At 54.2% G+C, this 17,721-nt stretch overlaps 1 protein-coding gene across 1 annotated transcript; it reads right to left on the bottom strand.

The window, feature by feature from the left end:
* Positions 1-3,681: 3,681 nt before the first annotated feature.
* Positions 3,682-16,686, bottom strand: ARHGAP1 (Rho GTPase activating protein 1; the record flags this gene model as incomplete). The annotated part of the gene is made up of 13 exons (XM_084235468.1): positions 3,682-3,870; positions 3,987-4,090; positions 4,275-4,403; positions 4,856-4,933; positions 5,157-5,233; positions 5,320-5,427; positions 5,762-5,860; positions 6,023-6,109; positions 6,482-6,613; positions 10,161-10,248; positions 14,923-14,952; positions 16,243-16,338; positions 16,554-16,686. 13 exons carry the CDS (start codon positions 16,684-16,686, stop codon positions 3,682-3,684), a joined length of 1,350 nt encoding a protein of 449 aa, XP_084091594.1.
* Between the last annotated feature and the right edge of the window lie 1,035 nt (positions 16,687-17,721).

Genomic DNA, 17,721 nt, shown 5'->3' with positions numbered 1-17,721 from the left:
CAGCCTTTCTCAGGACCCCGCCAGTGAAAGGACAAGGGAGGCTGAGCCCTGACTTTGAGCTGAGCCTGGGAGGAGCAGAGCAACTGTCAAGGCCAGCCCTGCCCCTCAACCCTTACAATAAAAGGTGTGAGGCCTAGGCTGACTCCTGCAGCACCCCCGGACAGGGCTGGGGCCAGCCTTCTGTCTCCAGATGGCAGAGTCCCCTGTCCTCCAGCCTACCTTGTTTGGAAATATTGAGCTATACTTTACAATGTATTAAGAGATTTCCAATAAATTTTTTCTGTACTTTACAGCTTTCTGTCCTGCAAGTTGTCTAATACCCTGGCCCACTCCCACTTCTGTATAGGTCCGGAGCAGCAGGCTCCCTGGAAGGGGAGGTGTGGCATCAGGCCCTTTGGAATTTGGGAGCTTGGCTGCTCACCGGCTGTGCACCTCTCCTTGGTCTGGTCCAGAAGCCTGTGAGAGCTGTAATGTTGCCATTTCTGGGGCTTGTATGTGAACATGCAGTGAGCTAGTGTATATGAAGTTGTTGTGCATGTGTCTTCCCACAGAAAAGTCTCCATAAAAAAGTAGGCCTTCGTCATCCACTCTCTATCCCTCTGTCTGCCATGTTCTAGCAGAAACTGGGCTGGGAGTATGGGGCTTCCTGAGCTGCATGGCATCTGCTAATTGAGTGAGCAGCAGGAAGGAGCCCATGCAAGTTTGTTTAGCTGCCCTGATCTGTCACACAGCCAGGGCTTGGGGCAGTCTCTGAAAAGTAGAAGAGCCCCCAGAGGCTATTCCAGCCTGGTCCCAGGGACTTCAGTGCAGATATCTCAGTCCTGGCAACTCAAGTCCCTGCCTCCTGGTTTGTGTTGAAAGTGGCGGGAAGGGAGCCTATGTCCCAGAGGCAGGGTCAGTTCTAGAGGCAGGAGACTAACTGCCTGACAGACCCAGGCAACTGCTGGCTGGTTGACCTCCCCACTTTTGGACTGAAACCAGGTGCCAGGACAGAAAGGGGCCAGTTAGAAAATTCTAGAACTCAGCCCACACCAGGGCCCTGGGAGCGCTTGCTTATTAGTAAACTGCTTGACATTGCCCATGATACCTGACCATGCAGCCAGTCAGGAGAGCCGCTGCCCCTGGGTCAGAAGTGGTGAAGATTGTTCCTGATGTCCCCACCTTCAGTTGGCATCCCCTTAAAATTAAATTCAGTTGCCCCAAATCTGACAAGAATGTACTACCCCTTTAAAACATCTCCCTCCACTCCCCCCACCCCAGAGACTGCTGTTGCTAAGGCCGGGGAAAACTGACTTTTGAGTCACTCAGCAGAAGCCCTGCCAGAAGCCCAGCCCAAGTAAACAGCTTTTCCAGTCTCCGGCTCCCCTTGCTCCCTACTTGCTTTTCCTGGGTCACTGCTGCGCGCTTCAAAACAATCGCCCAGCTTAGTGCTGAGCAGAACCAGGCTCCCGGTGGCTTCTGTTCATGCTACCCGGATGAAGGCCACTGTTGTAGACTGTTTATAACCACGTCTTCACAATACTGCTTGAGGAGAAAAAGAATCATGAGGATAAAAAAAGAACAGGCCCGCATCAGGCCACCATACCCTCCTGGCTGCAGTCAACGGGCCAGCAGCAGCAGCTGGAGCTCGACCTTCTCTGTGCCAAGTGGCCTGCCCTCCCAGTGACAACCCATTTCTTCTTTAAATTATGGTAAAATACACAAAAAAACTTAATCACCTCAACCTTTAAGGCAAAGCTGCTTGAAAGAGGGAAGGGAGAGGGTCTTTCATAGCCTCCTATGACAAGGTAGCAGGTGGAAACAGCCCAGGTTCTCGGGGGGAGGGGGAGGATCTGCTCCGTGAGGCCGGGACCATCACTTTGCCCAACTATTGGCCACTGTTGAGTGCCTCACACACGCTAGTTCTGATCCTCAGAGAAGCTAAGCAATCTAGGCAGTGACGTGACTGCTACCAGGTTGAGCTGGTGAAGGATTCCAACCCTGGGCATACAGTGTTGCCCACAGCACACTCACTTGGGAACAGAGGAGGGCCTGGTCTTGGGGTTCAGCACATGGTGGCCAGCTAGAATGCTGGGGTGCAAAAATGGATGGTGACTGCTCCCACTTGTAAGCATGGAAGATGACCCAAAACCTCTGCCCACTCAGCCCCAGCCCGTGTGCTCTTCAACCACCTCAGCATCCTTCCCTCCCAGTTCTGGACCTCCACGCCCACTTCTCCATCTCCATTTTTATTGAAATACAAAAAGTGCAAAGGTGAAGTACATGATTGGTGCCAAGGAAGTCAGTGAGTGTGAACACTTGATTCACAGTACCAACCCTCCCCCAGGTACACAGGCCCGTGGGGCAGGGGGACAGAAGACCAACGACCCATGAGAATCCCCAGTAAAGAGGCTGGGAGCAACACCTGATATACAAAGGAGGGCAGAAAGGCCTGGCCAGGGCCACAGACAGGAACTGACAGGACAGCAGCCCCTTCAGGGCCCAGGAGTCCTGACAAGCCAGTGCCCTGGGGGGAGAGCCCAGTGAGGTGGACTCAGCCCGGGCTGGTCAGCAGGGGCTCCCCCCACTCCCTGCAGGCTCTGGCAAGGCAGTGGGGGCAGGGCCACTGTGCAGATACTTCTCTGCGGCCAGGGGACAAGGTCACTGGAAGTGGAGGTCCCCAGGATTCACCAGGAAGGAATATCATTCATTCTTGGGGGTGGGTTTTCTGAAAGACAAGGCCCTAGAGCTCCCTGGCCCCTGGGGAGGTGGTGGGAACATACTTGGCAGGGGCCGATGGCATTAGCGAAGTCTCTGCCAGCCCCTCCAGGAGCCCCCAGCTGGAGAAAGGGGCCACCACAGATCCAGAGGCACTGAATCAGGCCAGAGCTGGGACCAGTGTGACCACCACAGACATGTCCACAAGAGCCTGAAGCCCAGGAGCTGTCCAAGCGGGAGGGAGGCGAGGTCTAGGGGAACTGAAACTGCTTGTCACAGGTCAGAGCAGACACCTGTGGGGAGGGTTGCTGAGACTCACTGCTTCATCCAAGCTGCCAGTCCTAGCAGAACCGCAGGCTAGGACACCTGAGGCCAGGACCACTTGTAAAAGGCTGACCCAGGCCAAGTGGAAGAGTCAGAAATAGGAAGCAGACTCCAGCCTTGGCACTCCTTAGACATGGAAATCCCAAGGCTGAGCGGTGGAAGAGGACAGAAGTGGTGCTGGCATTGGGTGTTCACCCAGACAAGACGTACCCTCAGCAGGGCCAGCCCAAGCCAGCTCAGCCTTTCCTTCCCCAGCAGTCAGGAGGGGGAGGCCCAGCCCCAGCTACCAGCCCAGCCGGCAGTGATTTTGGCATCTGCAGTTGCCAGGGAGAGGCAGGAGAGAGCGGAAGACCAGGTGCTGGGGCTGGTCCTCCTCCTGCCGAGTCAAGGCCAGCTCTGGAGAGCCCGCAGGAGCAGGGAACTACGAAGGCAGTGAGAAGTCTAAGGCGAGGGAATGTCTTGTAACAGCGAGGCCTCCAGGGCCAGAGGTGGGCTGACAGAAAGGGGAGGCGGAGCTGCACTGTTGGCTGGCTCCTGTTTTTATCTCCCAGGGGCCTCATGGCCCCTTCATGGCAGGAGCCCCGGGCTCCTGTTAGGCTGAAGCCAGGAGGGCATCCAAACTGGGGCTATCAGAAGGGGGCTGAGGGGCAGGGGCTGCACTCAGCGGCCCTGGGAGTCAGGGCTAGGGAACAACTCCCCTTGATGATCCAGGAGGAACTTGGTAAAGGTGTTGATGGGATTAATGGCCTTGAGGGTGATGGCGGCATCCTTGGCCCACAGCAGGTTAGGGCCGAAGACGACAGCCAGGTTGGTGTTGGTCATCTTATTCTGGTCACAGTGGGCAGAAATCTGTGGAGGAAATCGGGGTTGCATCAGGAAGCCCAGCAACCACTGGGGAGTAGCAAGTGTGGCAGCTCCTCCTCTGTCCCGCAGGTGAGCAGTGGAGGCTGAGGCCCAGGTCTCACCTGCACCAGGAAGGCAGTCAGGAAGCGAAGCACCTGGTAGTTCTCCTCGGGCAGCGTCCGGAGGACCTGCAGCGTCACCTCCACTCTCTGGCTCTCATCGATGTCTGTGACGAATGGGGCCCAGGTTACAGGGGCCCTGGGCCGCGCTGTTTGGGAAGCCCTGACCCGAGGCCAGCAGGGACACCCCAACCAGGCTTCTCTTGGAAGCCAGGCCAAACCCGCCTGCTCTGAGTCCAGCCCCGACCCAGCAGAAGCACAGAGCTGAGGAGGGAGGTGAGGGGCACTCACTGAGGAAGCCCACTACATGCGGGTAGAGGTCAAAGGTGAGCAGGGGTTCAGGAAGCTCCCGGAGGAAGGTCTTGAGGATGACCGCAGGCAGGTGCAACTCGTTGTACTGGTCGAAGTCCACAGGCATGCCTGGGGAGAGGGCGGGAGGAGGAGGGTGGAGAGGAGCCGGACCAGCCTGCAGGCCAGCAGCTCCCACTGCCCGGCTTCACCCTCAGCTCCGGTCTAAGCCCTCTCCTCCCAGGGAGCCCCCTCTTGCACTGGACTTCTTCCCCTCCTCTGTGACACAGGGATGCAGGTTCAAGCTATCTGGGTGGAGTGAGCCCCCCCCAGTCATGCCACAGTCACTGCTTGACTCCAAATGAACCTGTGCCCAGGCCCCGGGAGCCTAACTGATGAGGCAGCAGGCCTGGGACACTTGGTTCACAGGGCAGAGGGTAGAGAAGCCCTAAGAGTCAAGCACGTGCCCCCAGTTCTGCTGTGACAAGCATGCGTGCACACACACATACACACACACACCACACCACCCCCACCCGTGGGTCTTAACCGGCCTTGGGGACTGGGCACAGCCCTGGCCCACTCACCCATGTTGTACTTCTGCTGCACCTCTTTTACAACTTGGGTGTTGGCAGACCTCCGGAAAATCCCCTCAGTGGTGAGAGCTGGGAAACAGTGGGGCTGGTGAGTCTTGGCGCTTTGGGCTACTGTGTCAACTCCCTAACCCAGTCTCTGTCTGGGGGTTCCAGTAATGGTCTCTGTGGGTGCTGGTACATGTGGGCCCTCTCTCAGCTGCCCAGCGGGTTCCCGGGGAAGGGGAAAACCAGCTAAGGGGGCAGGAGGCCAGCAAGGGAGGCGGCTGACGGCGCTGCAGGGCCCTGCACGCACCGTGGGCCTGCAGGAAGGCGACGGTCTCCCGGAGCACGAGTGGAATGGGCTCCTGCTCTGGGTTCTTCTCCTGGAGGCTGTGGGAACAAGAGCAGTGAGCCAGGCCGCAGCCCTTCCCGGCACCCAGCAGCCAGCCCCAGGTCTGCCGCCTTTCCATACTCACTGCTGCAATGAGACCCCAAACTGCTGGTTGGGAAGGGGGGGGCGTGGTGGCATGGGCTTGGGGGCTGTGGCGGGGCTCTTCTGTGTGGATTTCAGGAAGTCGTCATGCCTGAGGACAGAAGGAAGGTCAGGCCTTCTGGCTGTTCCGTAGTCACTGTTACTCCTGTTTGTCAGGAACTCACTGCTGTTTTACACACAGGCACGCCATTCCCTCCTCCTAGCAGCCCTGTTCTTACAGACAAGAAAGCAAGCACTTCAGCAAGGGGCGTTCATAGAGCTTTTAAGTGGCTGGAGTGAGATTTGAACTTGTTCTTCTCACCCATACGCCATCTCTCGTCATTGTATTGTCTTCCTCTGTTTACCCAGGGGTTCTCAGCCTTCCTGCCCCAACAAATATGCACGTGTTCATGTATGTCCCTGGGCACACACCACCCCAGTCTCACTTGAGCACTTGGCGAGGGATCCCCAGTTGCTCCAGCTTCACATGCTCACTCAGCTCACTCAGGTAGTTCACGTAAAAGATCTTCTGCCCAAACTTGAAGCTGCCGATGGAGGCAAGGGCATGGGTTGGGGGTAGGCCTGCATTCCCCCCAGCAGCCTACCCAAGTCAAACAGAAGCCTTAGCCCCAACCTGGGCTGTCCCCAAGTTGCTTGGCCTCCCCAGGCACTGGCTTCAGAGTCGCAGGGGCGGCAAGCCTACACACCTGATGATGGGCTTAAAGAGGATGAGCAGGGTCTTGATGAACATAGTGGGGTGCACAATGTACAGGGCCTTGATATTCTTCTTATACCTGCAGAGGCAGAATGGAACTCAGGGGTGAGGGAGGTAGGGAAGCCCAGAGCCAGGTTCCGAATGTATCTTTTCTGATTTGACAACCCAGCAAGACTGGGTGGTGACAGTGCCTCTGGGGTCCCATTTTACAGATTAGGAAATGGAGGCTCAGAAGTTAGGTAACCTGACAGGTCACGGAGCGAGCAGCAGAGAAACCGGGAGTTCGTCCCAGGCCATTCGACTTCAGATTCTTTTTGATTCCCCAGGCAGAGGCATCAGCCTCATGGAATGAGCTCCCACCCAAGCAGAAGAGCCCAGAACCTGGCAGAGCTGCTGGCTCCAGAGCCACCTGCCTCAGGCCCTGAAGCGCCCCACCCCAGGCCCAACCCACTTGCGGTCAAACTCCCGGTAGGCATCTCGGAGCCAGCTGAGGGAGGGCTTGTTGTCGCTGGTCAAGCCGTGGTGCAGGTAGAGCAGCGTGTAGTCGCTCTCCACATACTGGTCCAGGGTGTGCTTCAGGTACCTTCAGGGGGCAAGGTCAGCCTGTCAAGCCCACCCGTACACAAGTGTGGCCCATTAAGACAGACCCCAGAGCCCCTGGAATCTGCTTACTCCACAGCCCTTCCCCACTCTCCTCCCCTGGGCTGACTATTCAGCTTCATAATCAGTCTTATGCTGTAGAGGAGGTTTGGGGCTGTGGCTGGGCAGGGGAATAGCAGCATCAACAACTATCAATTCTGAGCACCGACTAGAAGTCAGCAGACCAGGACTCAGGACTCTCACTGGAGCCCTCACATTCCTACAGTGAAAATGGGAATATTTCTGGGGCCTCCCCAGTGGCGCAGAGGGTTGAGCGCAGCACTGTGAAGCTGTCCTCAGCCTCTGTAGCGTGGGTTCGATTCCCAGCCAGCCACGGAGATTCCCACATGGTGTGGCAGACCTCTCCGGTCACACCCGCTGCTCCCCTCAGCAGTGTATTTCAGTCGGTCTGCCTGTTCTGCTCCCCACTTTGTCTCTGGTGAATCTTCTCACCCTTCCGCACCTCTGGCCTGTACCCCAGCTATTGTATAAATAAAAAATAAATCTTTTTTTAAAAAAAAAAAAAAGGAAATATTTCCCTTCCATATAGTCATCACTTATCAATATTGAGCTTTTAGCATCTGCCAAGCTCTTTGCATAACTATCTCTTGCTTTCCTTGTACAGGTGAGGCAATGAGGGCCAAGCGTTTATCCAAGGTCACACAGCTGGTGGTGGAGACTGAGTGAACTAAGTCCACAGCCTGTATTCTTGACCATGGGTCCACTCTGCCTTTTACACTTGAACTCCAGGCACAGACTGTAAAACATTGTGTCCGTGAGAGGGGACCAGGGTGGCCAGAGGGTCCTCTCCTCTTCTCCAATCACTGGGCTTTTTCTGAACTAAAGAGCCACACCTCAGGTTCCCCCTGCTTGCAACAACCAACCATCCCGACACACACACAGAGGTGGTGAGAGCCCATGTGAAGTGGAGAAGTATGAAGGGCGTGAGCTGGGATTTCAGGAAGGGAGGGGAGTCCGGAAAACCCTCTTTACCTCTGGCCAACATCTCGCAGGCCCACCGGATTAGCACTCCAGGCTGGGAGGCGAGGCAGCAGGAATGCTAAGGGCTTCTAAGGGGAGGTTGGGCAGGAGCCTGGGGAAATGCCTAAGGATTTGACTAAGTACCCACATGCACACGGACCTAACCCAGAGAGGGCAACCTAGACACGTGGGCTGTGGGGTCTGGGCTGGGCATGTGGAGCGGCTAATGCTGGGTTATGATGATGGTTCCAATTGTTACCAACTGTGCAACTATTTATCACTTATACACATTGAGCATGTTACAATTTGCAAAGAGCTATCATATCAAAAGATGGTACTTTGCAACTACAAAACAGCAAAGCCTGTTGTGAAGATACGGTCATGGCCTTTTGGAGGGCAATAAAATGAGGCTTATCAGAAGCTTTAAAGGGTTCACAGTTCATGATCTTTGACCTTATAAAATCATATATTCAGCAATTTATCCTAAGGAAAGAATCAGAAGTGAGTAGACAATGTTTGTATTCTAGGCTGTTCAGTGTAGCTTGTTTTATAACGGAAAAAAAAAAAATTGAGCAGCGAGCAAACTGTCCAACAACTGGGAGCTGGTTAAATAAATCAAAGGATGTCTATAAATAGACCACCTCACAGGATGTTTCTGCAGACAAAACTGATCTGTGAAGTTAGATGTCAGAACAGCGCCTACCCATTGGGGTAGTGACTGGAAGAACAAAGGGAAGTTGTGGGTGTAGGTGATATGGGTGTGATCAATTTTTGAAAATTCAAGTGGCAGACATTTGATCACATTTCTGTAGACACAGTATATGTTAAGGTGTTTTTAAAGGATGTCCTTGAAGAGTGTTTAATGCTCAGAAGATAATAATGTTATATAAGGTTGAAAACTGGCCAGGGAGTTCTATATATGCTACAGAAAAAGAAGGGACGTGTGTAACTAAAATCTTAACAGCGCTTTTCTCTCTGGGTGGTGGATTTGCGGGAGTCTGTTTTTTATAGTTACCGATACTGTCACTTTCCTTGGAATTTACAATCCTCTACAAATGCACATGGTGACATTTGATGTATGTTCTCATCCCTAATGCCCACAACAACCCTTTGAAATGGTCACAGTTTCTATTTTTTTAGGGTTCGGAAAAGACCTGTCTCCGAACACACCACTGGTAAGAGAGCTGAAGTTTTTGGGTCTTCTGAATCCAAGCTTCAGGCACTTTTAAAATCAAACCCCCGGATCAGGGTGCATCAGCTGGGAAAAGCCAAGTCTGACATAACCTGACTGAAAACAAGAGGACAGGGCAGATCCAAAAGGAGATGACCCCTGCTCTGGACACGGGGAGGCCCTGTGGGGGAGGCAGAGCCTCCGGGAAGGGCTGGGGGACAGACAGGGCAGATGCAGCGGGCTCCCTGAAGCCTGAGGAAGTCCCAGAGTGTGGGTGCAGTCTCCTCCATAGGCTCTTTCCTAAAGACTGGGTGCCTTCCCATCCCCATCCCCTGAATTCCTCCCATTCAGACTATTATCTATGTGGTGTTTGTCACCTGCCTAGTCAGAGGGGAGGGCATGTGACTCAGGCACCCTCAGGCTGGCTCCTTGGACTATTCTGGGCTGGGCCACGTGATGGTCCTAGACAAGCCTCTGCCTGCCTAGCTGAGGAGTGGCAGGAAGAGGGTTCAGGAGGCCAAAGAGAAAGAACTCATACAAGGCAACAGACTCAGCCCTTGGGCCCTTCCCTACTGCTGCTCCCTTGGCCTGTCTCTGATCCCTCTCCCCCACAACCATTCAGGACCCTAAAAGGCTGATGTGGGCAGAGTGGACATTTTCAATTTCAGGGAGTGTGTTAAACCGGCCAGGGCATGATGGGAACTGTGCATGCTGAGAAGTGGGAAGAGGAAGCTGGTTACAGCTCGGCCTCTGTGGAGGTCCCATTTATGACTTGGGTCCAAGCCTGGCTCACTGAGGAACTCTTATCTCTCAAACTTCTGCTTTCAATCAGCCTTTGACCTGGCAGCAGGCAATTTCTAGATCAACCACAGCTATTAGGTATATTTGGCTGATGGAACCCAGATAGGTGTAGAAGTCACTGGCAGGCACCAAGTTTGTCAGAAAATAAGATTGCACTAATTACTCATGAAATGATTATCAGCAGCATCACAGCAGGTGCACCCTATCATTTTAATCATCACACTTAGACCATGTTTATTATACTTTTCCAAGCATTTTCTTAGTATCTCACCGTATTATTGTCACCCATGGGGACAAAAAAGAGGCTTACGATGAAGACACAAGACACCTGCCAAGGTCACACAGAAGTTGCAGGACTGAAAACCAGGTCTAACCCCAGCCCAGTAAGCTCCTCCAAATGTAAATAGTTCCCGCTGGGGAAGAGAGGAGACAGAGAGGGAGGTGGCCTGGTAGCCGTAGGCAGGAGGGGTGGTGAGGAAAACCATCAGGCTCTATCGGATCTGGCACAGACCCCCCAAGCTTCTCCATGGGCACTCACCCCAGGAGCTTGCTGTGGTCCAGCTGGTGGCTCGGGGGCATTCGGCAGGCACTGAACACAATGATCTTCCGTCCATACTTGTCATCTCCTGGGTGTGGAGAAAGGTGGAGCACAGTGGGTAGAAGATGAGAGCAGAGAGTGGGCTGAGGAACTGATGGGTGCTAGGTCTGGAGGCCGCGCTGTCCAGTCCAGGGTCAGAGCAGCCTATGCAGCCAGACCTCAGGGCAGTCACATGCACTCAAGGGTACGTCCCTAAAGACAGAAGGACAGTTGTTCCCAGGGCTAACCAAGCTGGGGTATGAAAAATAACGTAAGTTTTAAAAAACCACCTTCGATGGAAACAGCCCAAATGCCCATCTCTGGAGGGATGGATCAAGAAAATGTGGAGGGCCTCCCTGATGGCGCAAAAGGTTGAGCACAGCACTATGAAGCAATCCACAGCCTCTGCAGCATGAGTTCGATCCCCGGCTGGGCAGGGAGCAACCCACATGGTGAGGCAGACCTCTCCTGTCTTGCCCACTGCTCCCCTCAGCAGTGTATTTCAGTCAGTCTGCCTGTTCTGTTCCCCGCTCTGTCTCTGGTGAATCCTCTCACCCCCCGCATCTCTGGCCTGCACCCCAGATCTTGTATGCATTAATAAGTCTTCAAAAAAATTAAAATGGCCCATGCAGTGGGACCTTGTCAGTTACACAAAGGGATGAAGTACGCCACATGAGTGAATGTGAAAACATCATGGGAAGTGAAGGAAGTTGGCACAAAAGGCATATATAGTATGGTTCCATTTGCATGAGCTGTAGAAAACAGGCAAACCCATGAAGACGGTAAGCAAATGAGTGGTTGGTTGCCAGGTGCCGCTAGAGGCAGAATGGGGACTGAGGGCTTGTGGATATGGGATTTGGTGTGGGTATGGATGAAATTTTGGGACTAGAGAGAAGTAGTGATTTCACAACACTGTGAATGTACAAACACCCCTGAACTGTACACTTTTAAAAGGCTAATTTTATGTTTTGTAAATTTCACTTTGAGAAAAAAAAAAAAAAGCCACACCCACTAAACCAGTTATCTTGCCCGTCATCTTGAAAGTCCGAGCTTACTCTAGAAGCACTCCTCCTGAGTGGCATGTGTTTGAAAAGTTTCTCAAAGCTTCTCAGCAAGTCTGAGGGCATTGAGGAAACCAGCCTGATAACTTAACAGTCACTCCTCATTTTTGACCACTGACGACATCTTCTGGTTTTATTATTAAAATTTCTGACCACATTTGGCTCTAAATGACTTCTGAACATTTCTGAAAATTATATTCCTTCTCATTAGGGGTTTTCTAAAGAACATGGAGTTCAGAGGAGTTGGTAGTGCTTTGGGAAGATGCTCATCTGGGTGTAGGATCCTCGGGATGTTTGTGGAAAACTAGCTACTGTTTGATGGTCTCACCATGTGGCTTTGTCATGAGGCTGGGGAGCTCCTAAGACATAGGTGACTTCTCTCTCAATGGGAGATGTCCGTTGAGGGCCAGCATGGATCAGGGACCCCAAGCAAAGCTCAATGGGGACAAGGCTTGGTCCTTACTCCCATGGCCTAGAGACATCCTTCATCTCCACCTTCACACCTCTCCAGAAACCAAACCACACACTTGCCAAATCCTCACTGCTTCACAGGCAAATAAAAAGCCCACTGATACGACCCAGGAGATGTGGTGAGTCTGCCTCCATCCCCTCTGAGGACCGGGAAGCCCCCATGCTGGCTGAGTGTCTCCTCCATATTTAACAGGCCCTGATTTTGATAATCCTTCTTGGCGGCTTCACCCAAGAATTTGCAATCTTCCAAAGAGATTGCAAAGGCTCTGGCCCTTTGTTCTTGGGCTGGGGAGGGGGCTTCTGGAGTGTGGGCAGGGAGGCCCAGTCCCCGAGAGCAGCCTGGCCAGTGCTCTGGCCTGACATAGCACCTTATTCCCAGCCATCTGATGTCCAGCTTCTCAATCAGCCCCTCCAACTCTCCCATCTCCACCCAAAACACTGCCCACCCTCTATTGGCCCTTGACAGGGCCTAGCCAGGACCCTCCAAGAATTTCCTCCAAGGTTTGAGGTCTGGCCCAACATCCCAGAAGGTTCTGTTTTCTTATCCTAAAGTACTCCAACTTCTAGCCCTGGAGATTTATAAACACCCGCCTGTCCTTCCTTGACTCCTCTCCCCCTCCTGCACTGCATCCCAGATATATTCTCAGGCCCCAATCCTGTTCCTTGGAATGGCTCCTGGCACTCTCCAGGCTGACTCTCCATGCACACCTCCAACAGAGGCACTTGCAGTGCTGTCTAGACCAGCGAGCCTCTGCTGGTTCTCATGCAATAGGGTTTTCTGTAGACAATTCTGCTCCCCACCTCTCTAGGATAACACCTCTGGTAAAATTGCCTTGCAGAAGCTGTGTCCTCTCCTTTCCCTAGACAGGTTACGAGTCCCCTTTCCATGGCCGCCAGCACACACCACTAGCCATCTGCGTCATGACATGCGACTCTCCTGTGTAGCTGCTTCTGGGCCTGAGTCTGTCTCCTCTACTGGCTGAGAGCACCTCGAGGGCAGAGACTCGGTCTTCTCCATCTTCGACTCTCTGTGCTGGCCCAGAATCCAGCACCTGTCTTGTTATTTAACAAGTGTCGGCAACCTGCACAGGCCACAGGTCGGCACTGTGTGTGTGACATCTAGGTTATGAGACTACTTAAGACAGTGTTTCCCAGAGCCTTGCACAGAATTCCACCAGACTTCCAGGCGGAGGACCCTGTGCAAGGCTGTGTGAGGTGCAGCTCCATCCAGCAGTGGGTCTATTTTGAAGGAGCAGGTGCCACAAGCTTTTCTTCATACCCTAGCCTAGATTCTGATGTCCCAGGTTCCTCTCACGCCAGCTCAGTGTGGCTCTGGGGCCTGCTCTGATTCACCCATAGGCTCGGACCCCGTTGAGAAACACACACTGGCAGGGGGCAGCGACAAAGGGTGAGACTGGCCAGTTCAGCTTCATGTATAATCTGGAGTTTCAGAAACCCCTGGGTTACTACCAGCAGCCTGTGAGGGGAGGGACATCATCTGCCTGTGCCCCTGGAGGAGGGGAAATACCCAGGATGCGGGGGAAGTGCCGGAGGAGCATGTGGGACTCCAAAAGGTTCTTTGCATCCCTGTCCCTTGACCTTCACCACCCTCGTTGTGGGTAGCTTAAGGACCTTGGCAGAGCAGAAATTCTAAGCTCATACAGCTCTGGTATTTACAGAACAGGGAACTGGCAGCTGGGGAGGGCCAGGGCCCGTGGCTCCAATTCTCAGCTGTGGCACCTGGTAAAGGCAAAACCTGGGCTTTCAACAAGGGCTCCCCATATGCATGAGAAACCCCCCAGTACCATGATGGTACATGAAAAATATTACAAACACACGCACATTTTTTCTAGGCTGAAAGGGCCACATTTCACACTCTCAGAGAGACTCGGACCGGGTCTGAGCACCACTTCACTGGCTGTAAGTTCCCTGAAGGAGAGTGTTTTCCCTCACTGAGTCCTCAATGCTGACTGCGGGCCTCACTCCAGAACAGTGTTCTATACGTGCAAGTGGAAAGAAGCCAGGACAGGGCGGGGGCCAGCGAGAGTCTGTTGGCGAGATTCCCAGACAGGACGAATGAGCCGTGGCAGGCCTATGGTTGAGGCACTGCCCTGCCCTCGATGGAGTGGAGTCCCAAAGCCCAAGTCCTGGGGTGGTTCGGGCATTTGACAACAGGCAGATGAGTGCTGCTACAGAGGGCGCATGTACCAGGACGCCAACTCCCCTCCTGCTCTCCCTGGAGACTGCAGGAAGAGAGTAGCTGGCAGCTCCGAAGTCCCCAGAGCACGGGGAAAGGGCTCAGTGAGGAGGAGGGGGGAGCATCTGTGGAAAGCACCAGGAAAAGACCAGCCGCCTGAGAATGAAGCCTGTGCATTCCCCAGATACGGATCAGGAGCTCGGGAACTCTCCCAGGGGCCCGGGAGTTAATCAGCAACAGCAGGCATTCTGGGAAGCAGCCCCACCCACGACCTGCTGACCAAGGAGAAGGGGGAGGGGACTGAGCCCCCATGCTCCAGTAGGCTCACACATTTGTTAAATTGTCAGAAATTCTGCAAGCCCGCTGACATCACGTCAGTAGCTTGAAATCTGTGGAAGAAATCACGAATCTACAAATAAATGTCTTTGCTTTTCTTTCCAGAGGGCCAACTGTGAAATGTTTACCAGCATAACGCTAGGAAGAACCCACTTGGACTGGGTAGAACTTGGACCAAGGGGCAAGACAGCCGCCACAGCAAGGGAAACAGGGGCTGCAGAGGAGCTGGGGACATCCGCCCTTTCAACATGGGCTCTTTCTCTGGCCTCCCAGTCACCACGGTCTTACCAAACAGCCTCGACTCTGGCGGTGCCAATTCAAACGCCTCTCACCAGCGAGGCACAGCCATGGGACCCAGAAACAGGCCTCACCTCGGGATAGAGGTGCCAACATGCAGGCCAGCCCACAGCTCCCTCTGCTCCCTAAGGACAAGGTCCCACCCTTACTTGGAGCTCCTTTTCCTTCGGGCTCTGGATGAATCTCCAGCCAATCGAATCTCCTACAAATCCTTGCTTCTTCTGGTTCCCAGGCACTGCAGTTCCCGACTCCCGGGAGTGGGGCTGCAATTAAGCTGGCCCCACCGGGCCTCCACCGAGAACCCTTCCTGATTCACAGCCCAGAGAGGCCAAGTGCAGAGAGCCAGGATGGACACACCTACCTGGCTGGGCCCCCTCAGGCTCATCACACCCTGGGGAAACAGAAACATGTTGCAGCTGAGAGGAGACCCATGGGGCCAGGAGCAGCCTTTCCTGCTTGGCCTTGTGATTTGGCCACATGGACCAGAAGGATATCACGATAGTTTCCTTCACATCAGACACCCCCACACCCCAATCAGGTCCATCTCTGGAGAGAGAAGGTTCTGAACCTACAGGAGACTCTCCTGTGCCCAGGCCAGGGTCAGACCAAGAAAGAACTCTAACCCTTGCTTCTGTAGGGTGAGAGAGGTCTAGCTAAGGTGCCAGGGACACAGATGCCATGGAAACCCCTTTTGTTCGAGCAACCCTCACACCTGCCCCCCCCCCCCCCACTCTGAGATCACATTCAGGAGAGGCGGCTCTCCCCGTTGCTCTCCTGTTGCCAGATGCCTCCACGCTCACCTCTGCCGACACCACACAGGGCTCCAGGGTCATATGCTACCTAGTTCCCCTTGCTCACCCCAGTGCGTCTGCGATGACCCTTGCTTACAGCTGCCTGGGCTCAGACAAACATTAGGGGAAAGACCCAGGATCTTATCATTCCAGTTTCCTTTTCCTGCAGTAGGCGCCTAAGGGTAGAAACCAGGTTATCAACATCTTTGCTGCCTCCCCTGCTGCTGGAGTCTTCTGGGTCCTGCGCTGTGGATAGAAGGGTGGGAGCTTCCTGAGAGGGTGACCTGAAGTGGGAGGGAGGTTCTGCACCCCTTCTCAGCAGGGTAGCTCATCTGCCAGAAGGAGGCGTGCCATTCCAGACCTTCTTGGAGGTGGGGTTTCCCAGGAGGGACTGGCATCTCCCTGCTCCCAGGTTACTGATGGACTGGAAAAGGTGACATCAAGGCAAAGAGAAGGGAGGCAAATAACCACATATTCGGGGCCAGCTATGTTCCACCTCCGGGCTAAGCCCGACATATCAATCACTAGTGTAATACAATTAACCACCCAGCGTGGAGGAAATGAGTTGAGAGAGCAGAGCTGGAAATCAAACCCAGGGCTTGCTGACCTCAAAGCCACTAGGCCGGCCTCTTCCCACATAGCATCAGCCAGCGAAGACAATGAGTCACATGTCAGAATGTGGCTGCAGCGGGACAGACCAAGTGGCCCTCACAATCAAGTCTGTCATTTTTAAAGAATGGTGCAAGTGCTCAGGAGCCCCAGGGTCGGGGTCAGACCACAGAGAGGGCGCCACCCGCTTCCAGTCCCGTCCCCTTCGGCCTGAGGGGCTGGCTTCCTTAAGCCAGGAGTGAAGAAAGTGAAGAAAAAGGTGAGGCCCTGGCCGTGCTCACCTGCCACCTCCACGATCTGGTGCCGGGCGATGTCATAGTAAGGGTCATCCCACTTGAGGTGCGTGATGGGTTCTGGCGAGCTGCTTTTGGAGTCATCTGAAGAATAGGGCAAAGTAGGGGGATAATCTGGGGGCCTTGGCCCTCAGTTCTCCCTGAGAATTGTGCTCTTGATCCTCCCCCCTTCTGCTCCCAGCCCCACCCCAGGGCTGGTCTGCTGGCCCTCATCCTCCCTTCTCGGTGTGCCCCTTCAGCAGGAAGGGGGTCTCCCACTTGAAGGTGCCTGGGGCTGCCTGAGGTCTGGCAGTGCCCACCTGACTTGGGAAAGTCGGGCATTTCGTCTGAGGGCCAGTTCTTCTCATCGATGGAAGCCAACTTCAGCTGGTTCAGGGCCTGGCTGGTGTCATCCAGAGTCAAATCGTCCTGCAGTTCTGAGAGCGGGTCCATTTTTCAAACTTGTCCCCCACAGCCTCACCCCACACAACCTGAAGAGAAACCTGGGAGATGGGTAGGGGTGGCAGGTCAGTGACACCTTTTTCCCCTCTAACTTCTTCAATAAGCCCTTCTGCTACCAGCCCCGCCTCACCCCTGTTCCTCAACAATTCTCATCTCTGCCAAGAGTTTCATGAAGCTCCGACTCTCCTGGCTCCACAGTTTTCTGGCAAGTTGCCAGGAATGGCAGCTGGGGCAGAGGATGGCACAGCTCAAGCCTGTCTTTAGGTCCCCCAGCTGGATAGGGAAGAGCTGTGCCAGGCCCCCAATGCCCACCACCCAGCTGGTTCAGCCATGCAGTCCCTGATGCAGAAGGTAGAGTGGTCACAGGGGTCTTCCCAGTGGTCACAGAGCACAGCAGCTCCCCAGGCCCCAGCAGTAACAGGGCAGAGAGGCTTCGAGAATCTAAGGAGCACGCGATGCTCCAATACCTGTTCTTGCAAAAGGTCAGCCATGGCCCCCAGCTTATTCCATCTCTGATTCCTGGCCTGGGGAAGAGGAGGCATTAGGGACCACAGGAGCCCAGAAAAAAAGGCCGTGGCCAGGGAACCCGCTGGGTTTGCCACAGGATAGGAACCAGAAGCAGGGGATGGAATCTGCCTGCTAGTGACAGCGGAAAATCTGTAGGCTCCTCAGGCCTCCCACCCACTCTAATCTGTGGGAGTTCCTGATGCTGATTACAAGGTGGGAAAGCAAACAGACTGCCCTAAAGATTGAGGGGCACACATGGGCGAGGGGAATTCCATGACATGCAGAGTGCTGAGAACCAGGAGGTGGGAAAGGGACCAGCAGCTACAGCAGGACGGGGAGGGGAGAAGACCCAGCTCTGAAACTGGTCTGCCCAGGTCTGAGGTCTGGCCTCAAGGATGTGGCCTTCTGAGCCCGGGGCAGCAGCTTCTGCTCTCAGCCCGACCGAAGCAGGGCCCTCTCCTATCACAAGCTATCTGGGTGAAGTGGGGGGAGCTGCAATTCAATCTACTCAATCCAACT

Source organism: Talpa europaea (assembly GCF_964194135.1).
Source record: "Talpa europaea genome assembly, chromosome: 1".
Lineage (NCBI taxonomy): Eukaryota > Metazoa > Chordata > Mammalia > Eulipotyphla > Talpidae > Talpa > Talpa europaea.
Note: the sequence above shows the minus strand (reverse complement) of the source record. Positions and strands in the feature narration are given on the sequence as shown.